General features: G+C 44.8%; 2 protein-coding genes across 3 annotated transcripts; one reads left to right on the forward strand and one right to left on the reverse strand.

Moving 5' to 3' along the window:
* Positions 1 to 1,057: 1,057 nt before the first annotated feature.
* wrap73 (WD repeat containing, antisense to TP73) lies at positions 1,058 to 17,455 on the forward strand. Of its 2 annotated transcripts, none has more exons than XM_018736528.1 (13): positions 1,058 to 1,111; positions 1,905 to 2,011; positions 2,214 to 2,366; positions 3,363 to 3,479; positions 12,028 to 12,100; positions 12,917 to 13,020; positions 14,303 to 14,389; positions 14,500 to 14,634; positions 14,745 to 14,822; positions 14,995 to 15,100; positions 15,180 to 15,305; positions 15,557 to 15,748; positions 17,001 to 17,455. In XM_018736528.1, the coding sequence occupies exons 2-13, from the start codon at positions 1,943 to 1,945 to the stop codon at positions 17,108 to 17,110; spliced, it is 1,350 nt and encodes a 449-aa protein (XP_018592044.1). In that variant the 5' UTR covers positions 1,058 to 1,111; positions 1,905 to 1,942; the 3' UTR covers positions 17,111 to 17,455. The 2 variants fall into 2 exon arrangements, with proteins under 2 accessions (XP_018592044.1, XP_018592045.1); XM_018736529.1 differs by having other exon boundaries at positions 1,071 to 1,111; positions 1,908 to 2,011.
* A 1,309-nt stretch (positions 17,456 to 18,764) lies between these two features.
* tprg1l (tumor protein p63 regulated 1-like) lies at positions 18,765 to 25,949 on the reverse strand. The gene is made up of 6 exons (XM_018736512.2): positions 25,577 to 25,949; positions 24,552 to 24,643; positions 23,202 to 23,252; positions 22,437 to 22,562; positions 22,034 to 22,187; positions 18,765 to 20,780 (listed from the first exon to the last, which is right to left on the reverse strand). The coding sequence occupies exons 1-6, from the start codon at positions 25,817 to 25,819 to the stop codon at positions 20,586 to 20,588; spliced, it is 861 nt and encodes a 286-aa protein (XP_018592028.2). The 5' UTR covers positions 25,820 to 25,949; the 3' UTR covers positions 18,765 to 20,585.
* Positions 25,950 to 26,991: the final 1,042 nt, after the last annotated feature.

Consider the following 26,991-nt stretch of genomic DNA (forward strand, 5'->3'; position numbering starts at 1 on the left):
TATCAGCTGAGAGAAACAAACAAACAAACAAACAATCAACAGGACGGACTCACCCAACAAGCCGAGCGGAGCTGTGCTGTCCTCAGTATATAATTATTATCCTCAGCAGAAGAAAAAAAAAATAATCGCGGCGCTTTTGAAGATTATTTGTCTTTTTCGAGTTTTTTTCCGTCACTGGAGCGCCGAACTGATGCGATGGTCCGTGAGAACTAGAAGACCCTGGAGATCGCGGCACGAGGAAGCATGATGGCGCAACACGACGGTTCGTGCGCCTGGAGTCCTCGTGCAGCATGAAAAGGGCCAAACTAAGTGTGTCTGTCGCTAAACTAACAGTAATAATAATAATACATGGACTTGCAGCACGTGCCTCGGCCGCGCGAGCTTCGCCTCAAACGCTTGCTTCGCGCTCGTGGATGTGCGCGGGCTCCGCTGGGTGGGTTCCGTTGGGTTGGGGTGGGTTGGGGGAATTAGGGGCGCGCGGAGGAGGCGTTAGCCGCCCTCGGAGCGCGCGGGAGCGGGAAGCGCTGTGCTCGCGCGCCGGGGGGTCGGCACGCGCTCCGCGACACTTTCTTCCCCGAGCTCCAGAACCTGCCAAGTGCACTTTTAGTGATCCACAACGTTTGTGAGCCATTCGCTGCTGTTCTCCCAACGACACTTTTCATCCCTTTCTACGTAGATAGTTCTAAAGCGGATTTGTTATTTTTCACAAGGCAAATCAAATCAGTTTCATAATAAAAAGCAGCCCTTCAGATCGTTATTTAAATGTATGTACTGTGGGCTCAGGTTACATGCTTTACTGTGAGTCTGCAGACATAGTGTGGGTGTCAATAATAAATACTTTGTGCAACAGATTTTTAAGTATTACAAAGTTATAGAATGTGCTACCTCAGAATAATAAAATGACATATATTATCTAAGAAAAATGAGTAACTACTACACTCAGTGTATTTTGTGACCCTAAATAAAAACTCATATACCCATAGCTCCAAGCGAACTACCGCCACGCTCGCTGATTGGTTGCTGTACCTGTCACTCAACATAAACACTGGCACTACTTCCGATACAGCGGAGTTTCAGTTGAGGAGAGGCGACGGCGCGGACGGACGGAGCGGTGGGTTCTTCATTGTCCCGAGTAACTAAATGGGTCGGAATTTGAGCTCATTTTATGAATACTTCCTCAGGATTCAGAGATAGAAATCATAACGCCGAAGCATTATTCATGTTTTTGCTTTAATGTGCTGGAGAGTTCGAGGTGTTGGTGGTAATTTGTAGCGGACAGACCTGTAGCGTTGCGTGCCAGCCCTGTCCTCGCGCGGCGATGCTAAGTGAAGTCTGGATAAAAAGACTGTTTTGTGTGTCTTTCTTCTCTTTTATTCACCTGTAGCATAAAATAAATTCTTTCAGTTAATTTTTTTTGTCGAATTTTACTTTAAAAAGGTGTAGACTGGCCGAGCTGATAATGACTTTTTTGTCAGCTTCACACACCTGACCTACCTGGTAAAGCAAAGGCCTAACTAAACTCTCTTTGTACTGAACTAGCTAGATATCTGGTTAGTTAAACATCGTTTTGGTGTATCTCTTCACAGCAGCACATGGACACAGAACCACTGTCATCTTTTACCAAAACACAACGGTTCTTTATAAGCCCTAGTTAGTTCATTGTTTAAACTAATAACAATTACTATTAACTGTTCACTAGTGTAGTTTCTTCCCAAAACCCCCTAACTTGTTAGTTTACTGGATAATTAATTGGCGCCTTGATGTCTGTCCACAGCGGCAGGTGGAGAGAGAGCCACTGAGACCCTCACCTTTAGTTGAGAAGTGGTAACTAGTCCACCAGAGTCCTGAACTAGTTAGTTAACTAGTTGAGTGGTTAACTGGTGTCTTGGTTTGGTTTTCCACAGCAGCAGGTGAGGACAGAAGTACTCCTTCCTGCCTGGAGATGAACTTCTCGGAGGTGTTCAGACACACTAACCAGCTGTGCCGGGTCTCGCCAGATGGGAAGTGTTTGGTAGGATGAACTTCCAACCTGGACGTGACCTAAATGGTGTAAACAGTGTTATAGAATGTGCCTCCCATCCGAATTTGGCTGTGTGCATTCACGCGCTCTACCTCCTAGGGTTCAGACAAACGTCCACCCTCGTGGACGTGAACCAGGAGCAGTGGTGTGCCACCGGGTCACCTCTCTGACCTTGGCCGCTCCGTGTTAACAGGCAACCTGCGTCCAGTACCGCCTGGTGGTGCGCAACATCAACACCCTGCAGATCCTGCACCTGTACACATGTCTGGACCAAATAGCGCATGTGGAGTGGTCCTCGGACTCGCAATTCATCTTGTGCGCCATGTACAAGAGAGGACTGGTGCAGGTATGGCTGCTTTGCTCACTAGCATCCTTCAAAATTCATATTATTTTATAAGTACCATTGCATCCTGCTGTTGTGGGTCACAGTGTTTCCAGGCTGAGGAGACCGACCCAAACCTTCACTTCCTCAGTGACCTTTTACAGTTTTATTTTGTTGCTTACATGACACTTTTATCCAAGTGCTTACGTTTTGACACATTTATTAAGGTAATGCAATGTTTGTGCAGTAATTTATCATACTTTAAACTGTACAAGACAGCATGTAATGCATCAGTTGAGGCCATAGAACTGTAACCTGAGGTTTGCAATTCACCTTTATTCCCTGGTGTTGCCATAGTACTGTGGATCAAGGTATTTATGGCCTTTTGCATAAAAAGCAGCTAAGCAGTAACAGTTTAACTAATTGAACTAATAATGAAACTAATAACCTAATAGACAAATCGATGCAGTAAAGTACTGTTACGGAAGTAAAATTAAGATGCAGAATATTAGATGGGTATTTAAAAACTGCACCCAGGTGCAATAATGCAGTTCAGATGTAATATCCTTTTATTTTATTGCTTAGCTGAGACTTTTATCCTAGCAACTTGCAGTTTAGTCAGGTTACATCTTCTGATATTTTAATTTAGCAAATCACATTAAGGTCCTTGCTCTGAGGTATAAGAGCCAGGTGCCCTTCTGGGACTCAAACCCTCAGCCTTGAGGTTACAAGTTCTTGTCGTTGACCAGCATGCTGCGAAAAATTAGATTTTGAATGGGGGAAACGAGATTGTGACATATACTGTATGTACTGCATGTAAAGGAAGCATGAGAGATGTGTAAGTAGCCTTAATTTTCTGAAACAGGATAGGAATCACCTTACTTTTGCAGAGGTATCCATCGCCAGTCTTTCATACTGCCGGTATCAGGTGGGGGTGGTTAGATCTGATGATGGAGCAAGGTGACAGAGGTTTTGATGCTGCCGGCGTGTTCTGAGTTCGCTGCCCGCGCTTTCCCTCAGGTGTGGTCTCTGGAGCAGCCCGACTGGCACTGCAAGATCGACGAAGGCTCTGCGGGGCTGGTGTCCTCGCGCTGGAGTCCCGATGGACGACACGTTCTCAACACCACCGAGTTCCACGTAAGTGCCAGCTCAGGAGGTCCACGCTTGCGCTCGACTCGATGTCAACTGTCGCTGCCTGTAAGTAAGGACCCCAAAATAGGAGGCAGCCCACTCGCTACCCCGACGTTCCTTTAACCCCCAAGTGGCTGATCTGCAGTGTTGAAGGTCTGTCATAAGTCCTTAGAAGTTCAAAGAGGAAAAATATTTTGCCAGTCAGTTTTGTACCCCACACCTCAGCTCACAATCTGTCCTGAACCCTTATTAGTTTTTTAGGACGATCCCCCCCCCCCAGGCAATGGCTGAATGTTCCAGTTCTAACCAGCAAATATTAAATGGATATGTTAAATAGCATGTTAGTACAAAGAGATTCAAGGTGTTGATTTTTATAAATAAATATTTAGAACAGCTGCTAGCATAGAAGTTAAAGCTTTTACCTTTGGCCTGAAAGGTCACAGGTTCAGTTCCTACCTCCAGCTGAAGTATCCTTGAACAAGGTACTTATCCTGAATTGCTCCATTAAAATTACCCGGTTGTCTAACTGGGTAAATAAATGTAAGTAATTTTGGGGAAAAGTGTCAGCTAAATGAATAGATCTGAAGAGGGGGAAAAAGGTATTTGACATCACAAGTGTACCGCTTGCTATAAATGAGACGTGATGTACAGTAAGGAGTGGGCTGGTTTGCATGTTTCTCTGATGTCTCCGTTGCTCATTCATAATTCTGCGAAGTAGGTCAAAGGTGGCACGCCTGCCACGAACATCTGCATTTTCTGTGGCTAAAAGGCAACCGTCTAGCTGGCTGAGCGTTTATTTATGCCACGGCATTGGAGGGGGGGGGTGTATGTGGTGCCCTGCCTACTCGCCTGTCTGGATTACGCCTGGGCTCAGTGCCACAGCAGGAGCCGCCTGTTGCCCCAACTCGACTCCAAGAATCATTGACAGGTGCTGAGGCCTCACGCAACTGTGTCTGGACATGAGGGTGCAGGGGGCTGCGCTGGTGGGCGGAGGTGTGGCTCACTGCTGGTGCTGCGCTTCTTTGTGTCTGCATTTCTTAGAAATTAGGGAGCCGTGATCTATAATATTCCTTCTGCATTGCTGTGGACTTTGTGGGGTTTTGTTCCAGCTATTTCAGTATTTGTTTGTGTGTATGAAAGAGATATTGCCATGATGGACTGGCCTCTGTGCTTCCAGGATAGGCTCCAGACCACCACAACCCCACACTGGACAAGTGATTACTGACAATGAATGAATTGTGATGTTCTTCAGTAATTGGCGGTGCCTCGTTAGGATGTAGAGCAGCTCCTCCGGTCGTCGGCTGGGTGTCGTGGTCCGAGTGCCAGCGCTCTGACCTTACCTTCACCCCGACAAGGTTTCATTAAGGCCCTGCCAGGCTGGTGTCTGTGTCAGAGCTCAGTTTTCTTGCCGGCTGTAAACAGGATGCTAAATTAGCCTGTTTGAGGACAGCTGCCGAGGCATGTCGCCCGCTCTGTGTTTTTTTTTCCCTCCCCCCCCTTCCCTTTTTTCCTCGAACACAGCGAGTCCATTTGCCGCTGGGCCACATGATGTGTGCACACACAGCTGACTGTAGAATGAGTATGGATTTGAAATAATCGCAGCGGATGTGTTGAGGTGTGGAGGGGGTCTTAAGAACATATTTTTCTTTTTGAGATTGAACTACATTATTTATTGTGGTATTTACAGTCTTATTTAATACACAGAATGCCTTTGCATTCCACTGGTCAAGTTATGGAAGCCTAATTTTGATGAAATATTGATGTTGTGAAAGCTACACTTACTATTGTACACATCAAACACACACACACATTGTCTGAAGAAGCTTGTCCCAAGCAGGGTCGTGGCGAACCGGAGCCTAACCCGACAGCACAGGGCATAGGGCTGGAGGGGGAGGGGAGACACCCAGGATGAGATGCCAGTCAGTCGCAAGGCACCCCAACAAGGACTGGAACCCCAGACCTACCAGAAAGCAGGCACAGGCCAAACCCACTGTGCCCCCCCCCCCCCCACTTACTGTTGTAGGTACAATTTATATTTAATCATTTTTGTATATCGCTTCATCCCATATCTGGCACAAGGGTGTGCAAAACATCCATGGGAACCTCTGGGCTTTTTCATTCAAGCACTTTGCTGCTCAGCCTTGACATTTGATCAGATGTGATCATTTCATGTAATGTGCTAAACAGTAAATGAAGGAATTGTTGGTTAGTTGTGTTAAACCAACTCAGAAATAGCTGGATCCTAATACTAAAAATATGCATATGAATAAAATGTTGCTAAATCCTTTTATATCCCAGAATGACACAGTCAATGTTTGCTAGTTCTAAAATTTCTGCTTGTGGTAAAGAATACAACCTCTGTTTACCCATCATTTCAACAGATGACAGTAAAAAGCAGGCACACAGAATGGGAACATGGCACTGTCATAATTCAGCTTGCTTTCGTTGTGTTTACAAGTGGTATTTAGTGTTTAATTGTTGGTGGTTCTAATGGTGTGAGTGGGAAGTGGTGTACAATTACCGTAGAAATGGAAGGAAGGGGATGGGAAGATAAAAAAAAAAAAAAAAAAAAAAAAAAAAAAAAAAATACCTAAAATTTTTATTGTAACAGTATGACAACTTTGTAGAAGTGTGTAGATGTGATTGACTGTTGGGTAATATACTGTATATGTATACCTTCAACTTCAGCATTTAGTTTGCATATAGTAGATGCAATTTTTGATAGCTTATGTTTTTGAAATTTTTCATTTCGTTTATAATCTGAAAACTTGTGTACACTCTTTCTCTATTGCTTACCCACTTGTTTACACCTTACGGATGCAGTTTCATGTGTTCAGACCCCCTGCTGTCTGAGCTCAGATGAAATACGAGGGGAGATTTTGTTATGGAGCATTAGTGGACACTGATATCTGTATAATGGTTTTCGATTGCAGTGGATGGTATTCGCGCTTGTGGCAGGTAGCCCTTGGCCCCTCGCAAATGCACAGCATTTTGGGTATGGGCTCTCAGAAAGCTGCGCACGCAAGCAGCTTCTTCCCTTCAGCCGTAACGTGACCAATCTGCGAGCGGTACAGGCCCAGTCCACTGCACCACGGAGAATTATAACCCTGTAACGGGAGAATCGGGCTATATCGGTTCGAACATTTTTGTGACGTGGAATGCACACAATCTAATCCTTCACTGATGGACAGGTCTGTGTGAAGATGCCTTGCACCCTCCCCAAATTCCCATTGGCCATTGTTCACTCACAAATTATGACATTTAAAAACTCATATCATTGTATTAGCCTTCTGTATTGAAGTCCATGTTCAAACTTCATTGCAAATATAAATGGTAAGTGTAGCATGATAAATGATAGGCCTGATACACTTCAGTAGATCTTTGCTAGGAAGGGCAGCTTGGGGTGTATTGGTCAGAGCCATTGCCCTTTAATTGAAAGACCCAGGTTCGAATCCTCAGTTTCACTGCAGTACCCTTGGTCAAGGCACTTACCCTGAATTGATACAGTGAAAGGTACTCTTCTTTATAAATAGGTAAGTAATTTTATGTAGCTTGATGAACGAACCTAACATTGAAAGTTGCTTGGAGAAAAGAATCAAATAAATGAATAAAGTGGGGAAAAAAAATAAAACTATATATTTATACCATTGGGTGAAGTCTGTGATGGGAATTAAGATTTAAACAACCGTTTCAGATGGACGTCACTAACATTTCTCTTTAGCCCTCCTCAGAGAGGCATTTGTACCCTGTGCTCGCCCCCGGCTTTGACTTACATGATATCTGGGTGTGTGCCTGTGTGCCCCTAGGCTCTGACATGACTCCCTGGGGCAGGATGGGGTCTTCTCAGGCCTGTTTGAGCTCTATTGACATGGTTTCCATAGAGCCTTCGGAAGGGAGCAGGGTCCCTGAAAGGAAGCGTTCTTGATGACTGAGCACAGCTGGATGGTTCAGTGGAGACTGCTCATAGGAGCTGGATGGGTGACCCGGGGAGGTGAACAACATGTACCTCTTTTTATTGAATTCTCTAGTAGCTCTTCTCCAAAGCTGCATACAATATTAGTTTGTACATGATCTACTTATGAGTTACCCATTTTGTAGATCTGCAGTTTGTAGGTTTCGGTAAGGATATTGCAGGGGGAGCATGGATTTGAACCTGGGTCCTTTGAGTGTAAGGTGACTGCTGTAAGCCATATGACACCTGCTGCCCTGTCTCACACTTTCAGTAGAAGAGATTGCCATCGTGAGAATGTTGTCAAGGAACTCCAAACAAATATGGTCTTTTTTTTTGCCCTCTTTGTTTTAATGAATTTATTCATCCATTATCATTAACCTCTTGTCCAGTGCAGGGTCACTGTGGTGTGTGTGGAGCCTATCCCAGAAGCACAGGATGTTAGGCAGGGTACACCCTGAATGGGACCCCAGTCCTTTGCAAGGCCCCTACCTGTAGAGGAGTGACTCATTTTATGATACTGTTCTCAATGTGGAAATGTTCTGTGTGTTTAAAGTGGTGTAGAAGTGGGATGTGTTCAGCCTCACTAGGGGTTTGACCTCAAATAAGGCTGCATACAGTCGTTAGTGTTCCGTGTGAATACAATACTGGTAAATGGTGCTGTAATACCGCCCCCCCCAAAATCCAGAGAAGGCCACCGTGGTACGGTGTGGCAGTGGCCCCCAGCTCTCCATTACACTTCACACTTTGGGTTTCAGACTCCAGACGCTGTCGGTCCTGGCAGCTTATACTTCTCACCGGTTGGCTGAGTGACAGGACCGCTTTAGTTCAGCATTTCACAGTGTTGATATTCGCAGCCCCGTAAGACGGGACGGGGGCCGCCGTACGCATGCCTGTATATTGGTTTACCGCTTGGTAAATGAAACTGGGGTGGCATTTAACTTCCCTGCATATCTGAGATGCTAAAGATGCGCTTCATCGTCTGTGTTTCTTGCAGCATGGCACTGTTTGCACTGCTAGGGATATTTTCAGGTTTACTGTGAAATTACTGACCTGTGAAATGTAATATCTCATGCGATGGTATAGAAAACCATTTAATAAATGTTCTTTCAAGCTTGATGGGGTAGTTTCTTTGAGAAAGTTTTCTTTGCAAGTGTTCACAAATATGCCCATTGCGATGGGAATTTGTTTCCTGTACCTTTCTTCTTTCCTTTGCTGCATCTGATAAAAGTGACAGATCTGGTGTGAGGCTGAAGAGTTGGCGCTTATTTAGGTACTTTCCATCTTTTTGCGTGTACATCTTGCTCTTTCACAGGCACGTATGGTGTAGACAGGTGATCGTGTTTTACAGTACTGACTGAAATGTGAACCATGTGTGTTTTGGCAGGAGCTTCCAAACAGTCTGTAATGGAACCCGTTGTGGCCCACACTCCATACCCTTGTCCACAAGCAATGTCCCATGGACCTGATTCCAGTGCTTCTTCCTCAAGCATGCCGTGGAACATGCATCTTGGGGGGCAAGATGCTGCTTGTTACTTTTCTTCCGCTGCTGCCAAGCACCCACCCGTTGGCCGGGCACCTACGTTTCCGAATATACGGAAGCACATGTTTTCTTTCTGCTGCTATGGGTCTGCGGCTATTGAACGAGGCGCTGACTGTTTGTCACGTTGACAAGAGGGTGGCACTTAGCGGTGGGCGGGGATCTGATGGCTGTCTCGTTCTGGCCGTTTCATTAGTTTGACTGTAGGATGTAGAGCCTCCTTCAGCAGCTCTTTGAGGAGGTGTGTCAGTGCCTGAACGCTCTGAGCGGTGCCTCCCCCCATAGTCTGTTTCTGTGAGTGTGTTGTTGAGGGCCCACTTGTCTATCATCCAGGCCCTCCTGGCTCTTCTTTCAGGCTTGCGTCTAAAGCAGGGGTCTCCAATCTTTTTGTGAGCGAGGGCTCCGTGAAGGGATAAAATAATTTAGAGGGCTACTTGTTTGATATACTCAAAAAATATATAATTTGTTATATTTATAATAAAAAGCACCATTGTGTTTCTTTTTAACTTTGTTAACATTATGTCAAAGGGATAATGAAATAACTTGATATCCTGGCATAAAAAATTTTAATAATTTCTCACAAGCTGTTTAGTATTTTTTTATTCACATTACATTTATTCGCTTAGCAGATGCTTTTCTCCAAAGTGACTTATAATGGGTACTATGTAGTATTACTAGCCCACACCTTATTCACCGCGGTGACTTACACTGCTAGATACACTACTTACAATGGATCACTCATCCAGACACCAGTGAAACACACTCTCTTTGTGTCACTCACACTATGGGGGAACCTACGCAGACATGGGGAGAACATGCAAACTCCACACAGACTGGGATCAAACCCACATTCTCACACACCACCCAGGCACTGTGAGACAGCAGCGCTACTCGCTGTGCCACCATACAGTTGTTAAACAATCGATCCTGGAAAATATTCCAAGAAAATTTATTGAAATAAGTACATTTATAATTTTTTCTTTCACATTGCACTGAACACATTTCCCTACAGACTCATCACACTGGATGGAAAACCAGTTGCACAAACCTTTCTCCAGTTGCACAAAGTCTTTCTCCAGTTGCTTTGTTACGTTTGCTGACATAGCCGTGACTCATCTTGCAATTGTATTCGCCCCGAGTTGAACATCGGGGAGTACAGACAGGATTTCATCTCCATTCTTGTGATCTTTCACAGTCATTGCTCCCTTGACAATTCAATTTCACCATCTGAGAACAATCTTTTGTGTTTGCTCAAAAAATGAGCAACCCTAAATGAAGCTTTGGTTGTAGCCTGTGACTTCTTAGCGGGTCTGGTTTTTTTTTTTTTAAAAAAAAAAAAAAAAAAAAAGATTGCTGTCTGCTTAATGTTGCTTTCAACTTGTTAACTTTTTCTTTTCTAAGTGATGTACCTGGTGGATAACTGCTATTGAAGGTCTTGTGGATGGTGGTGAAATGTCTCTCCATGTTGTGCCTCTTGGATACCGCGATGCTAGCCCCACAGATGAGGCATACACTTTTTTGCCTTTGACATTTGTGATGAGAAATTCCGTCTCCCACTCCTCGTTAAAGTAATATGTCTTTTTTGCAGGACCTGGTGTGCCGTCAGCCATAGTTAATCCTTTGTTGTTTTTTTGTTATAGTTGATTTCACCTTGTTTGTTCCGTCAGCTCGCTACCGCCTCAACTCACAGAATAGCCTACGAGAAACTTACACTACGTGTGTTGTTAATAACATGCGTAAACTTCTAAATATTTAAATTGTTTAAATGATGATTTTATTTGATGTTTTAGTGTTAGATGAAAAAATTAACATTTCATGTGTTGTAAGTATAATACTAAAATCAATAATTAAAATTGAGCCAATTTATAGAACGTGCTTGGCGAGCAACTCACAGATTATATGCGGGCACCATGTTGGAGACCACTGGTCTAAAGGGTCAAGACCAGCCTAGCAGAGCCTGCTGGCGTGATTGAGTCCCCATTGTCTATGCCCTCGAGACAAATGGGCTGATGGACAAACAGGAGATGGCAGCTTCTCTCTGAGCCCTCATTAGTGACCAGCTGACTGAGGAGTATTAGTAGCAAGCTGTGATATTACACCTCAATGCCAAGTGCATTGGTGGGTCTTATCCCACAACTCATTTATGTTCTGGGTACCATGGTTAGGTAGGACCGGTAAACTAGCAGACACTGCTGTAGTGTTATTTCATGAAAAACACAATGAAATAACACAGGATTTAATATTTAAGGCGACAGGTGCAGGCTTAATATGGTGCCAACTGGCCTGAAGAGACCTTTAAACTGTTCTTATGTGAAGATTTGATTGTGGATGTGCTTTTTCCTTGATTTCTTGCTAATGTTATGTGTTGTATTCATTTTTGACAAATTATAGTCACTAGAAAAAAAATCTGTAGGGGTTTGTGTCCTTGAATGATCTGATAGCTAATTTTTTTTTCTTAATGGCATAAGGATTGCACAGGGAACATCTAAGACTGCAGTTCCTCCCAACATGGAAGTAATATGAATGATATTGAAATTCTGACACCTGCTGCCAAGATTAGAGGGCAAATTTAATAATCTATTTGGTCATTCTTGAATTGTGCTTTGCAGGGTTTGCTTATTACGTTTATTAAAAAGATTATCACTTTTTTTAATGTAATCCCTCTAACGGAAAGTTTTGATTGCTCTAGTTATGTAATCATTGCATCCAAATTTTGAACCTGTTGTACATCCCAGTTGCCACCTTTTTTGTTTTTTCTTCCCACCTCATTCCAGTTCACACCTGTGCAGCAATTTTGTACTGATAATCTCCCAACGTGTCTCCACTAACCTGTGAACCCCTGACCTGTCTGTAGGAGGCACTGTTGCAGTCAGTGGTCAGGCTGCTTACCCTGGCCATTAAGGCCCAGTGCGCTTGCAAATGGACTCTCCGGTAATCGGTGTGGCAGCACAGAGGCTGGAGGTGCTAAGCTGCAGGCTCCGTGTGGTTTGAATGCTTTCGCCCACGGGTGGAATGATTGTGTGTTTCTCTCTCTCTCTCCTCTCACCCCACTCCCTCTCCGACAGCTGAGGGTCACCGTCTGGTCCCTGTGCTCCAAGTCTGTGTCCTATATCAAATACCCCAAGGCTTGTCAGAAGGGTGAGTATGTGTCTGCCTGCCCGCGTGTGTGTGGGGCGGGGGTATAAATCTCCTTCCCCACACCGACCTTTGACCTTTAGTGTTAGACATGACTATCCATGCAGGTGTGCGCATTCAAGGCCTTTGTCAGTAAGGGGTACCTGCTACTGAAGCATACCTGTCAGCAGATAGTGAAATACTGACCTGCTCTGCAAGACTTTGACGTCTTTCCTCACAGTGGCGTCTGTAAAATGCATAGTCTGAGAAGTGTAGCTAGGTTCAGAACCCCTTCACAGAGGGAATCTGTTTGTCATTTTTTGTTTTGTTAAAATGTGCATGTGATTTATGGTATCCATCCATCCATCCATCCATCTCTAAATGTTTAATGAGTACTTGTCCGGTGTAGGGTTGTGGTGGTCTGGATTCTACCCTAGAATCGCACAATGTGATGAGGCAGGGTATACCCTGTACATGATACCGGTCTGTTGCCTAGACAATTGCACACTCACCCCCACTCTCACATACACGCACAGGCCTTTTTAGATTCAGCACTTCACCTGCAATTCTTTGAATTGTGAGGAAACCAGAGCACCCAGAGGAAAGCCATGCCAACACATAGACAACATAGAGGCTAAGATGATATAATATGTGAATGGTGCCATATCTAATAAATACTATTTCTGCATTATGTAAATAGCTTTAATACCGTTTGTTACTTTCTTGTGATTTATAGTTAACTGGACGATATAAAAGTGATGTGTTTCTGTGCGGGTGTGTGCCTGTCTTGCTGGGTGCATGTATGTCTTTCGGAATGTGTATGTGCGCACGCGCTGCTAGGCCTGGACTTCAGCCGAGACGGGCGTTACATGGCTCTGGCGGAGCGGCGGGACTGCAAGGACCACATCAGTGTGTTTGTCTGCGAGGACTGGCAGCTGCTGCGGGTGAGCAAGTCAGGGGACACCACAGCGGGGTAACTGTAGACACCTGCCCCACCCAGGCACCAGAGACAGGTTTTTGTGTATTAATATGGGTTTGATTTAGATAGCTGAGCGTCTGTCACTGCCAGGTCATGACACCTGTCTGTGTGTGTGGGCGGGCACATTGGCATAGCTCAAATCCAGTTATAACTCTCTCAGTTCCTGGAGACATGGTGTGTTTCTCATCTGGCCCACAGTGATCACTGGGAATGCGTGAACAGTTTGCTAGTCAAAAAGGTTGAATCATCTGATGCACCTCAGTGATCTATACACAGGCACCTGGTTCTATGAACACAACTGGAAAAGGAAATCTGTTTGTTGCTCGATTTGTTTGTGAATTTGAAGTGTGCTTAATGGTAAAGGTAAATCTGTGTGCTCTTAAGCCATTGCTTTTTTTTTTTTTTTTTTTTTTTTTTTACTAGTTGCAGTAAAAACCTCGTAGCTATAATCTATGGAAAAAATGCTGTGACTATCTTAAATACATTCAAAAAGTTGTCATTTTCATAACCTCTTATTCAGTCACTGGCAGATTCATCTCATTAATGTGAGTGATGTTCATTGTCTGGTCACCTTTTAATTGTCTTTATCATTCCCTCAGTTCCTCAATTCATTCCACAACGAAATGAAAATTGTCAGTTCTTAGTTATTTCGGTTTTAGCGTTATGGTGAGTCAGTGTACTGATTACAGAAATATCACCAGTTCTTCTAGAGTATCAGTTTTAGTTTCATACTTAACAGCCATTGGAAGATTCTAGAACTCACCAGAACATTCTAGAAAGCATCAGATCTTAAAATGTACTGGAATATTTGGTGCTTGGAACCCAGTGCCAAAATTAACCAAAAGTTTCTCATTTCAAGAATGTGGAATATTTTTCTAAAAACAGACATATAGTAACACCAAAAGTATGTTTAGCAAAATTGAATGAGGGTTAGGGTTAGGGGGTTTGTTACATTGTGTTCTCTTGTTCTGTAAAAGGCTTGGCTGTAGCTATATCAAATACATTGAAATATATTTCGGTTAACTCTGACCTGCTTTTAAACTAATTTTAAATGCCTGGAGAAAAATGTTCTTGCAACGAGCAGCACCAGTTATTCATTCATTGAGGTTATTGGTTCACGTACTTTACCCAGCAGCTGAAAAGCTTATGAAGTTTGAATCACTCGTTCTGAAAATCCTTGGTTAATCAGCCACCGAACTTGTGCGCTTCCTGCAGACTTCTGACGCCTTGTTTTCATTCTGCGCCAGCACTTTGAGACGGACACGCAGGACCTGTCTGGAGTGGAGTGGTCACCTAACGGCTGTGTGCTGGCTGTGTGGGACAGCTGTCTGGAGGTGAGTGACTTGGCTACACGGGACCTGTTAGTCTGGGTCATTGAACTTCGTTCGATGTGTGTGAGATGTGTCGATCCTCTGGTTGTGTGACACTTCTGAATGTTGTGCAGTACAAGGTGCTGCTGTACTCCTTGGATGGGCGTCTGCTGTCTACCTACAGTGCCTATGGTTGGTCTCTGGGCATCAAGAGCATCGCCTGGAGCCCGAGCAGCCAGTTCCTGGCCATCGGCAGTTACGACGAGAAGGTCTCACCTCGTGTGTTCCTGTGCTGCTCGTTTTCTTTAATGTGCTCCAGCCTTATTAATTGTACCTAGTTTTAAGCTTTCACTGACTTTCCTTACCTTGTCCTGGGCAGGTGCGCATTCTGAATCACATCACATGGAAGAAGCTCACTGAATTTGAGCATCCAGTCAGCATCAGTGACTCCAGAGCAGTAGGTGTTGATGAACATAGTAAATGACCTGTATTTGTGTCCCAACACCGCTTGTTCTGCTGTTATTTCCAGTGTTAAGTCATCTTAAATACTGAGATTTGGTAAGACTGGTGTGTTGTATTGTGAGGTGGGTGAACATGGGTGGTAATATTTACTGATTGTGTGTTGTAAGGTTGTTTACAGAGAGATGGAGCGACGGGCTGTGGCTGGTAGTGATGACTTGTCTATCCATCATCAGATACCAGCGGGAACATCTCTGTTTAGCACGCAGAGCAAGTGTGAGTTGACCGGCACAGCGTGCGACTGTGGTTTAATGTGTTCAGAATGTAAAAATGTAATAGTTATATGTCCTTGTAGATGAGATCTGCGAGCTGCCAATTTACGTTCCCATTGTGAAGCCGGACCCCGACCGAGCCAATCCAAAAATAGGTGTGTCCACCATGGCTTTTAGCTCGGACAGCCGCTACCTCGCAACCAAGAACGGTAGGTACCTATCGGCCGAATGCTAACTTACATTCCGCCTCTTTACACTTTATTACTGTTTGTTGCCATGAATACACTGTACAAGAAAAACAATAATTGGGGGAACCACTGACCACTTTGTTATAGCATGATTGTGTGGATATGTCACTTTTTCCATTTTATAACTGAATTAGTTCCTTCAGCTGAATATATTTGTTGACCCCTGGTGGGATGTGCAGCTAATTTGTCAGCCCCTCCTCCCTCCCGACCAGACAACATGCCAAACAACGTGTGGGTGTGGGACATGCAGAGGCTCTGCCTACTGGCTGTGCTTGAGCAGAGAGCACCTGTGCGCTGCTTTCAGTGGGACCCCCGGCGCCCTCGTCTCGCTCTGTGCACCGGCAGCACCAAGGTCTTCTTGTGGTCCCCGGGTGGCTGTCTCTCCGTCCAGGTGCCCGCAGAAGGTAAAGGCTGCATGGCTCAGCAGGTGTCCCTTAAACAACCAATCAAGCATCCAAGTAATGTACATAGTTGTTTCTGCAGGCAGTACTCCTGGACAGGAGATGTGGGGGACCTTCCTGTCCCTCTATCCCTATCTGTCACCGTTTTTATTCAGTTCACTACCTGTTTCTGCTAGTGATTCTGTCTCCGTTATGCCTGTCATTTTGTTTTTCCTCATCTGTACCTGGTTTTTGTCCCAGTGGCATCACTGGTGGGGGGTGCGGACCGCACCGGGTGACACCAAAATAAGTAAAATTTCTGTGTAGTGTTTCAGCAGATTTTTTTTTTTTTTTTTTAAAAGAAATCCCTGTGGTTATAACATTTTTAAGCCCAGCTGACATGTATTATCAATATACCTACAAGACTAAAACTTCATACTAATTTACTTTTTGAACCTTCCAGTGCTCTCCGCTCAGATATCCCATTACCCAGTTAAGTGACACTTCGAATCGTGGTTTTGTCTCCATGCGCTACAAGCACGCGCTCTTGTTTTCGTTGCTGCTGTTGCAGTAACTGATTTTGTCATTTTCGGATCTACCATGGGACAGTTGAGGCTTTCCGTTCTTGCGATATTATCACTTGAAAGTGAGTTGGCAAAAGGCATGATTTTGGTGAAGTGATTCACAAGTTCGCACCTTTTGAAGGCCAGGAAAGGAGGAAAATTGCGATTTTAGTCGATGTTCACAAAGTGCTGAAATACTTGTGTATTTGTTCCTGTTTTTTATTGTATTTCATATGACTATGCTTTCATATGCATTAGTCTACAGCTTCATTATGTGAGCCGTTATTATGCAAGCCTAATCCATTAATGTATCTCATGTAACAGTAAAGGTTAACGTTAAACATAATTTTGATGTAGTTATCGATTTTACTCCAAATTCTCTTCTTACCCAGTTTTTACTTTAACCGTATGAAACTAAATCTAAATACATTAAGGCTGTGCAGTTTTAACGTTGCCAGTTTGTCATTACTGTTGCCATTACATTCAGTGATATACAGGAATTAGGATTTGCGAATAGCAGTACAAAAAACATTACCAGAACATACAGAATCCTTAGTACAGGAGGAGGTCATCCATGGGGGGGAGGTGACACCATGAGCTACTGCTAGGTGACATTAAACCCTAGTGACGCCACTGCTCTGTCCACCTCTTCCTTGATCTGTTCACTTTGTCCCTGTCTTTCCTCCTCAATGTCTGCGTCTCGATTTCTGCAGGTAGCTTCCAGGTGCTGTCCCTGAGCTGGCACTGCGGTGGCGATTCCCTTATCCTGCTGAGCAAGGAACACCTGTGTCTGTGCTATGTGGAGGCGGAGGCACCCAAGTGAATAAGTGCGTCCGGGGATGGGGGAGCTAATATTAGTGCTACGGCGATCTGGAAACTGTCGCTCGCCGCTGTTGGGATGACAAGCAGATTCATGTGTGTCCTGCCACAGTTGTCCTCAGCGAGGCCCCCATACGCTCGCAGGGAATCCTGAGCTTTCAGCTACCGGAGGGGCAGCAACCGCTCGTTCACATGTCGAACTACACAGTTTCATACGTGTGGATTTTCCTCCAATTTACAAACCGAAGGACTCACTCCTCCACAGGAGGATGATGACACATTGCAATAAATGTCGTTTCTATAAGTAGGTGATATGGTAAATAGAATATACTGGAACCACTATGTAAATATGTAAAGGTATTTTTGTAGAACACTATTTTCTAATAAACTTTGTTACAAGAGTTATGCTCATATGTTACTTTTCCATGCTCAGTCATGTGAAACCATTCTGGCAACAAGTGTGTAATTGTACAGTAAGGTTTTTGGTGGCTGTAATGCTTGGGTCTAATGGGTAAATTTGTTGGCACAAGATTGCTGTCAAGCAGTTTCGGTTGCTGGTATGTGGCACAGCGGGTATCACTGGTGCCTCGGCTCCTGGGCTGTGGGTTCAGATGTGGCTGTCTTGCGTTCTCCCTTTGTCAAGTGAGTTTCCTCCAGGTGCTCTGGTTTCCTCCCACAGTCCAAAGAGGTGTTTTGGGTTACTCTGAATTATGTGTATGTGTGAGTGAAGGAGTATGTCACTGCCTTCTGATAGGCTGGTCTCCTGTCTAGCCTAATCTTCTATTCTTCTGGGATAGGTTCCAGACCACTGTGACCCTGCCCTAGACAAGCAATTGTTCCACATGGAGGGATGGATTTTACTTATACTACTGCTGTGCTGGTTGTAAATGATCTTCATGGGGGAGATACAGTGCCCAGTCTGGATCCAGGCTGGCAGGTGTGTGGGTGTAGGTGTTCGGTACCCGAGCAGGTAAGTACTCACTGAAACAAACCAAATTGCGTGTTGGCTGTGCTTTAGAGAGCTGGAAAAGCTGTGTAGTCGACCAAGATCTGTACCCCTGCGCCAGACCTGCAGCTGACAGTTAACTGGACACTGTCATGTAGCAGTAAACAGGTCATAAAGTGATTCTTTCTTGATCCCCTGAGCTATTTAAAGGCCTTAATAAATGACAACACTCTCCAGCTGTACTTCCAGGGTGAGGTGTTTGCCCCACTTACTGTATTTGCAGGCAAGGGGCAGCTGAATATCTGCATCTATATTATAGTTCATTTATAGTTCATAGCCTCTGATTGCACAATTTGAGTTCATCTTAGAATATCAATTGCTCCAAGATGCTAAAGACCAAATCCCACTCCAGTTTAAAAAGACCGAAGAAGCTGACATTGGAATGAAAAAGCACCATTAATTTAGCTGATTCCTGTTTCTGGAGTTTCTTTGTGCCCTAAGCTACTTGCTGATTTACCCATTTCTACAGCTGTATAACTTTCTCAATTTAGGGTAAGTACCCCGTGCAAGGGTATTAAAGCAGGGGTTCAAAAATCTGGTCCTTCAACTGCAGGATAGCAGTAGGAGCTATTCCACCACCTGCTGTACCTTATAACAAACTGTTGTAATGGTGCAGGTACAGTACCTTTTCACCCTTCCTTGTTGCTGTTGCTAGTGCAGAAAGTGGCAAAGAAAGCACTTGAAGTATGGTTACTCTGCTCCAAATGATTCCTTTCAGACAAAGGGAACAGTAAGAATTATTTTATTGTCATTTAGGGCACTGCATTCACAAATTCAGTGTTGAATACTGTCTGCAAAATGTTTCTACCACGGCAGGAGGTCCAAACCGCTTGTACAATCATCTAACAACTGACAGACAAGGTTAGAACTGAACTCAGCTAGTCCACATTAACATAGTAACAGCTGTGGCAGGTTGTTTCCCACCACCCAGGGGTGGTATACATTCAAAATACTGTTTAGTAGGGTAAACCACATTTTGTTATGGCAAATGTGACCAGTACAGTTCACGATTTTAAAGTTACTGCTTGAGAATTTCTGGGGAGAAAAGACAAAGATCACTTTCCACTCCAGTTTAGTGCATGCAACTGAAAGCATGGACCAATATTTCTCTAAAACAAGAAATAATGCAGAGCACAGTGGTACTGTAAACATGCACTGCCAGGTGGGAATATGATTGCCACTTTTTAGAAAGTGGCAAACATCCAATGATGCCAACACTGGTTTTAAAGTAGATTCAAATAGAACATGATTTGACATTTATCTGCAACCTTCAGTCAGCATAGTGCAAACAGCCTGAAATGCAGCAACAAGTGAATGTGAGCTGCTCCAGTGTGTTCATCATTCTCTTAGAATTTTGGAGAACTAGATGGTGGTGCCCTGCAGGAGGGCCTTGTCCTCTATCTCTACACTCACTCAACATCCATTTGGTGAGCTGATACTTTCCATAAGTAACTTAATGTTGCTCTCCCTGCACTCACCTATTCACACAGCTAGGTAACTGTACTGCTGCAACTGAGGGTAAGTACCTTGCTCGAAGGTACAAGGGCAGTAGGCCTCTACCGCTGCCTTTAAAAGTCTTGCAGTAATTTCACCACCCAATGACTTAACTTCTGTGCTTTATCTCCTTAAGAACCAGAAACTGTATGAATCTTTGGCAAGAGAAAGTTTTGCCTTAACACCTAAAACATGGACAGAGCACATGCCAAAACCAATTCTGTATGCATGCGGAGTTGTCGTGCAACAATCATGCAGGTTTACATTCAGACTGTAGAAAAAGCAAAATCCCACCATTTGGAAGATGGGCCACAGGCGCAGAGTCGCATGGTAAGGCATTATGTTACACACTGAGCAAGTTTGTTCTTGACTGCTGCTCTAAAGTAATTCTATCAAGGCCATTAGATGTGTTTTAGAGATTACTACACCAATAAAAATGACCATTTATTAAATACAAGCAGGAGCTACCTTGGAATGATGTTTAAAACACAAAATTGGCCTTCTGACAAAAACAGCCTCCAAAAACAAATACAGCAATGTGCTCTCCAAGAAGGGCTTGTTTTGTACATCATACTCCAGTTGTAGTAAAACGTGGTGTGCCATCCTTACAGGTTTCTAGTGGGTGTGTGGCACACCACCACTAGCAGGCGCTGTGTGCGCAATTCTTCCCTTTCACAAAAACAGGCACAGCTGCGTGGCTCGATTCAGCCGAGAGGAGCGACGCGATTGGTCCACGTCACAGAGGCATGCTGGGTAACAGCTGACGCTCAGCAGCATGAGGACTGCCACACAACAAAACAAAAGGCTGCAGACTATGTACAGCAGGATGCGCAGGGGACAGAGGCATCGGGCCCCTCTCGTGCATCACACAGCCACAGTGCACCCCCTCATGGCAGGAGGAGTGAAGGCAGAAGGCAACAACAACACAGGGACGCATGGAGATCGCGCTGCAGTGTCCATAGCAACAGTGGCGGCGGAATTAGAAGCCGATCCTGCCCCGCGTCATGGAGTAGCCCAGCTTGGCCTCGTTGTTGATGAAAGACATGATGCCCAGGTACGTCTCGATGAGCAGGGGTCTCTCCAGGATGAGCACACCATTGGCACGCCCAGCCAGCGGGTTCTCCTTGTGGGCTTTCTTCACGGCCTGGATCAGCTGCTGCTTGAAGCTCTCCAACTGCAGGGGTGGAGACATGGACCCATGAGCTATTGCAACATCAACCACCTTTTCTAATACAGTGGCACGTTTCACCGAAGCAGTAAACGGGAGCATCGTGGGCAGGTGGACATCGCCTCCCAAATGAGGATCTGCTCAGGTGCTCAACCAGCGATGGCCGAGCTACATACTACCCTGGCCCTCATCACTAGTGTAAAACAGTATTACTGAATATTTAACCATAAAAAAGCACTGATTCATAAATTGGTCTGCTGTTCCAAAGTAGAAGGGCTGAACATGTTATTTCACACCATCTCTTTCTCCCTCATACAATTGCACATATAATCTTAGATAAAACTAATTTTACTAGTTATATCTAAGCAATATTAAAACCACTTTAATTCTATTTCGAACTAATTAAAATTTCATCTCTATATGCTCCCATTTAGTGCCAACTGCAGACAGATCCGTCCCATAAACGGGCAGCGTTTATCATCTTGTTATTGATCACCAGCTCTCAAACACTACACATGAGCTGTTGGGAGACACTGTAGAAGTGAGCTCAATTTAAGCTACACCACAGTACAGGTGGTTCCTGATTTACGATGGGGTTACGTTCCGCGGAACCCATCATAAGTCGAAAATGCATTCAATACACCTAACCTACCGAACATCATAGCCTAGCATACGTGCAATTCCCAGCATAAAGGCGGAAAGCTTGTAATGGCCAATTATCTTTAGTTTCTCCTCAAGAGTAATCACCCTCCTTCTCCTTCTTCCCACCAGTAGCAGGAGACACAGATGGGCATTTCCATGACATTATGGATACAAAAAACAGAACCGCATCACAGACTGGGAGACGTGGATCACTACCCTACCCAGCATCACAAGAATCATACTGCATATCCTTTGCCCCCCGGGGGGGAATCAAAATTCAAAGTATGGTTTCTACTGAATGTCTATGGCCAGCTCACCATTGTACAGTCGAAAAACTAAGTCGAACCATCATAAATCGGGGACCAACGGTACGGATTCTGTTTTGGTGCATTTTAGTGACACCTCCTGGCTGACTGTGGAAATGCAGGTGACACTGGTGCTGGAACCCGAGTTCAGAAAAAGTGCAATGAAATGGAAAACATTTATATTTTCCAGTTTTCGGAAACCTTGCTTTGTAATTAACTCCCCAGGACAAGCTAGCAAAACAAACGTAGAGCCAGTTTTTCAGCTATAAAGCCAGCCCCCCACACAGCTGATGATGCAGACCCATGTCCCACCTGGCAGAGTGAGACCACCTTCTCATCAGCGTGTGCCATGGGGTGTTCGCTGAAGGTGGTGTAGGGCAAGTCCGTGGACCAGGGGTTCCAGCGATTCATGAAGGAAGCCCTCGGCCGTTTGTCCCACTGCACCCGGATGCCGTAGCCCTCCCTCCTGCGAAGGCACAAACACACACACATCATGCAGTGTCACTTCTATCCTCTTTTTCAAGAGGCTGCTTTGAGCTCAGATCCCTCTGACAATGTTTTGGCTTCAGAATAAGAGACCTGTCACATGAATGCGGCGGAAAACATGAATCCAATGTATTTCACGACTCCACAATACAAATAAACATGCACTCGGACCTCAACTGACTGACCCTCACGAGCGCGGCGATCGCGGACACGGGTGCGAGGACCTTACTTGTTTAGAGACTTGGGCGGAAACTCGAACTCGCCCACGGAGATGGTGTCGACGGCGTTCAGGGAGATCCTGGTCACCTGCTGACAGCGCAGGTTGATGAAGTCGTACTTGCACACGAGCAGCGACCTGCCGCACAAGGAGGAGCACTTGATGGCCTGCGGCTGTACGCTGGCAGAGGCTGAACTTGGGTTCGACAGCTATGGGGGTTCGTCAAAAACTATCTGCAATAATGTCTTTTTTTCTTCTTCTAAAAAAGGTTAACCTATCATTCCTGATACTTTTTGATAACCTCATACACAGCTTCCAAATAACAACCACTAACTGTCTACTTGAAACCTTTGACAAATCAAAGTAGAGTGTTCATACACTAAAGCTACTTCGTTATTTACTCATTTATACAGCAGGGTCATTTACACTATATCACTTAAGGGCAAGTCCCCCCCCCCCCCCCCATCAAGGGCACTACTCCAGGTGGTGGGATTCAAACCCAGGCCCTCTGATTGCAAGGCAGCAGCTCTAACTGCAGCACCACCTGCTGCCCCTTGTATACATTTGGCTGAATTTACACATAGATTCAAGTGGCTTCTCTCAAGGCATTTTCTCAATGGCAAAACCACTAAAACTCCCAGGGACCTGAACCAACAACCCTGAGGTCATAAATGATCCTTAACCACCCTACCTGCTGCTGCCAATACTACACATTTCAGCATGAAGATTCGGTGAAACTTTTATAAATATACTGGAGAAGAAGGGGAGCGATGATACCGATCAGTGATGAGCACCAGTCGCTCCTTCTCATTGTTCCAGTGGTCGATCCTGGAGCAAATAGAGTGATGGGAGGAAGAGTCATCTGCCACTTTTCTCCATCAGCCCCACACACACACACACACAAAAAATCGCCAGTGTCTTCAGTGTAACGCATCAGTTCGAAGCAGGAACATCAGAGGAAACCAGCACTGCCTCCACTAACACATCTTAATTCCAGGATAGACTCCACCCCCTTTACCTTCTAACTCAGGGTTCTGTGGCGCCATCTGCTGGCCGCTCTGGGTGAATCACTGGTAAACAGTAACATGCTACAGCAGAGAATTCCCTCACACAACCAGCTTATTTCATTCCTAGCAATTTTTCATTGCTGAAATTTGCTGTAAATTTTTCCAGCTTCATATTTTTATTTATAGCAAAGGGCTTTGAGAAGTTGCTTTTAAAAGGAGCTATAGAAATATTACCGTTAGAATACCACGAACGAGTAGTTATAGTATAATTATGTAATCACTCACAGCACCTGTAACCTCTCTTAAATATTCATGAAGTTATCAATTAGCATGAAATAACAGTGAATCAAATCACACAAAGTTCTTTGTAATGATATTGCGTTCCAAGGAATTCACTTCATCTTTTAAATGGATAGGTAGGGCTTTCCTTTGCCTTCCAACTTTTTGCACTGCAGATTATTTTTTTTTTGCCTTTAGGGTTCATTATGATATGTAACGATATGATTTTTGTTCTTTACCGCAACAATGAAATCCACAATTTATTAAACAGACAAGTTTTACACTGACAAAAAGTGACAAAGTTTCTTTCGGAACTGCTTCCAAACTGTAACACAAGTACGAGACAAGACCTGAGCAAGACAAGCCACACCCCCCTCAACTTGTGTAGCGCTAAACATCACCAAATTTCATATTTTGCGTTGACATATCTATATTCTTGTGTGAGCTCATAGCTAGTTATGCAAATTTTAGTGTACAAATTGAACATTTGCTCATAAGTTCAAATTCTTGTAGGCGTTATGTGAGAGAAGTTAGAGAACCTTCATGCCCCCATGTGATGCTATCATTATCATCAATTGCTATTAATATTCATTACTATTAACTGCTTAGATACTTTTTATCAAAAGCAACTTACAGTACATGACCCATTTATGCATCAGGTTATTTTCTTTAAATCACAGCGACCACTTTGATCAGTGGTACGAAGGAAGGAGCTGTAGGAGCACTAGGTCCGTGAACTTAAGCACCACTGTACTGGTATCGGGGTCTTCACAGCCGTGCATCCCAGTGTGCGCTGCGGGTCAACTTGCGTGTGTGTGAGAGACGCGGTCGTTTTGCTCACTCGGCCAGCAGCCACACACTCAGGACCTCCCCATCCTCTGAGGGCAGTGCCACCGTCCTGATGTCGTTCACCGCCTGCTCGATGGTCCCGGGCTGCAGGAGAGGTGACCGCCAGAGACATGGTTACTGTCACAGTGTGTGTGTGTGTACGTACAAGTGTCAGTGTCACACGTCAGTGTTATTAACAGTGTCTGTTACTGACTCGGTGTTACTGAGCGTCAGTTAGTGTAAAACCGTCTGTTACTGACAGTGCAGGAGTCAGTGCATGTTTGCTGTGTTACTCTGCGTTTTACCATGTTACACTGTACACCTGACTTGTGTAGTCAATAAAAGAAAAAAAAAAACATTCACATTTATTCAGTTAGCCGACACTTCTCTCCAAGTCGACTTACTACTAGTAGTCTACCGACAATTATTTACCCATTCGTACAGCTGGGTAATTTTACTGGAGCAATTTACGGTAAGTACCTTGCTCAAGGATACAACAGCTGGAGGTGAGATTCGAACCTGCAACCTTTGGGTTCAAAGGCAGCAGCTCTAAATGCTACACTTGCAGCTGTCCCCATAGCAGCAATACTTGGGGCAGCTTGACCTTCACGACCATTCACCCCCAGTCACGTGACCTCAATGTAACCACCACCAGAGGTGTAATAAAGGCGGCGACGTCATCACCACACATGCCGTATGAGCCGGAAATCCGTCCAGTGGCCAAACAAACAAACATCCCCTCAGCTGTTTAAAGAGACGACGATACACCGCGCACCGGCGTCCAGAGCAGAAGCCATAAATAACGTACATGAAAAATGAAAAAAAAAAAAATCACACGATGACAACCGATGTAAACCAACACGACGTGGCTCGTCGTTCTACTCGTAGCAGCATATTATCATAATAATGACGACATGGACATCACAGCAAAACGGAAGTGTCATCCGCGTGGAATTCAGTGAGAGGCGCGGGCGACAAACTCATCGGATCGCGCACCTCAACAAGCCAAGCCGCTTTATTATTATTAATCATAATCACCCTGAAGACGAAGTAGTCCTTCACGCGGCCCTGCACGGTCGGGTTGTGCACGTGGAACGGCGTCAGCGTCTGCAGCGGGGAACAGCAGGCCACCGCCGAGCCGAACCCGCGGCCGCCCCCAGACCCGCTCCCGGCGGCCCCCGGCGGGGTGAACGCCACCTCCAGGCCGTCCTCTCCGGGCTCGGCGTGCAGCACCGCCGCTCCGGGGCTCTCGGGCTCCACGGCGTCGTCCAGCTGCAGCATGACGCCACACAGAGCGCGCGCTCCACACGGCACCGACAGCCGCTCAGCGACGGCGCAGCAACTGAGCTCCGCTTCTCGCGGACGGCGGAGTCCTCGACGGACCAAACAGGAATTGGCCTTCCGGCACCAGGAAGTCACCGCAAACTCCTCCCACAGTCGGTAAACCCCACCTCTGCACCAGGAAAGCAACATAAACCACGCCCCTGTACTATAAAATCACCATAAACAGTTTATAGACTCCACCCATGAACCGTAAACACCACCTCTGCACCAGGAAATTAACATAAACACCATCTCTGTACTATGGAATCACCATAACCTCCACCCATGAACTATAAACCCCACCTCTGCACCAGGAAATTAACACAAACCACGCCCCTATAATACAATATCACCATAAACTCCACCCACGAACCATAAATCCCACCTCTGCACCAGGAAATCAACATAAACCACACCCCCATACTACAATATCACCATAAACTCCACCCATAAACTAGAAACCCCACCTCTGCACCAGGAAATCAGCATAAACTCCACCCTCTTCACAAGATGCAGGGCTCCTACTCTCATCATATCCCGTCCTGAATGAATTTTAGAGACTGAGCAAAGATCACAACTACTTAATTTGTTCCAGTTAGCCATGTTCAACCACTCTGACTTGTTTCTGCAGAAACTGTCTTTTAAAATACTTGCTGCACAAACTACAGCTGTTTTTTTGGAGGAAAACAACAATCCATCAGAAAATAATATACTGCAGGAGGTACCAAAGCAGCGAAAGGCAGGAAGTGGTAACCTGAAGGCTCAAGGTTCAATGCTGCTCCCTATTCCTGCTGTACTATCATAGGTCAAGGCACTTGCCCTTAACTGGTACAGTACACATCTGGATAAAGATACAGTATCAGCTGAATAAAAAGTTACCACCACACCTGGGTAATAGAATAAGTATGAGCATCTCAATCTTATCTGGATACTGCATATTTAGCAATATCACACAATTATAATTTGTCACTACAGCAGAGAAAGAAAAGGAAAAAATGACATTCCATATAAAAAGCACACAGGTTTTTATTGCATATCAATTTCATGTATAAATTCTTCATAGCATTGGAAAGATTACATTTGGTATACATTCCTATTCTACAGAATTAACATCAGAATCAGAAATCTTT

The sequence above is a fragment of the Scleropages formosus genome, chromosome 2 (assembly GCF_900964775.1).
Source record: "Scleropages formosus chromosome 2, fSclFor1.1, whole genome shotgun sequence".
NCBI lineage: Eukaryota > Metazoa > Chordata > Actinopteri > Osteoglossiformes > Osteoglossidae > Scleropages > Scleropages formosus.

What these genes read in the sequence shown, in the direction of transcription:
- wrap73 (XM_018736528.1), top strand. Translation starts at nt 1,943, where the DNA reads ATGAACTTCTCGGAGGTGTTCAGACACACTAACCAGCTGTGCCGGGTC. An exon ending in TCAACACCACCGAGTTCCAC is followed by an intron (nt 3,480 to 12,027) that starts GTAAGTGCCAGC and finishes CCTCTCCGACAG; the next exon opens with CTGAGGGTCACCGTCTGGTC. An exon ending in GTTTAGCACGCAGAGCAAGT is followed by an intron (nt 15,101 to 15,179) that starts GTGAGTTGACCG and finishes ATGTCCTTGTAG; the next exon opens with ATGAGATCTGCGAGCTGCCA.
- tprg1l (XM_018736512.2), bottom strand. Translation starts at nt 25,819, where the DNA reads ATGCTGCAGCTGGACGACGCCGTGGAGCCCGAGAGCCCCGGAGCGGCG. An exon ending in AGGACTACTTCGTCTTCAGG is followed by an intron (nt 24,644 to 25,576) that starts GTGATTATGATT and finishes CCTCTCCTGCAG; the next exon opens with CCCGGGACCATCGAGCAGGC. An exon ending in CCGCCCAAGTCTCTAAACAA is followed by an intron (nt 22,188 to 22,436) that starts GTAAGGTCCTCG and finishes GTGCCTTCGCAG; the next exon opens with GAGGGAGGGCTACGGCATCC.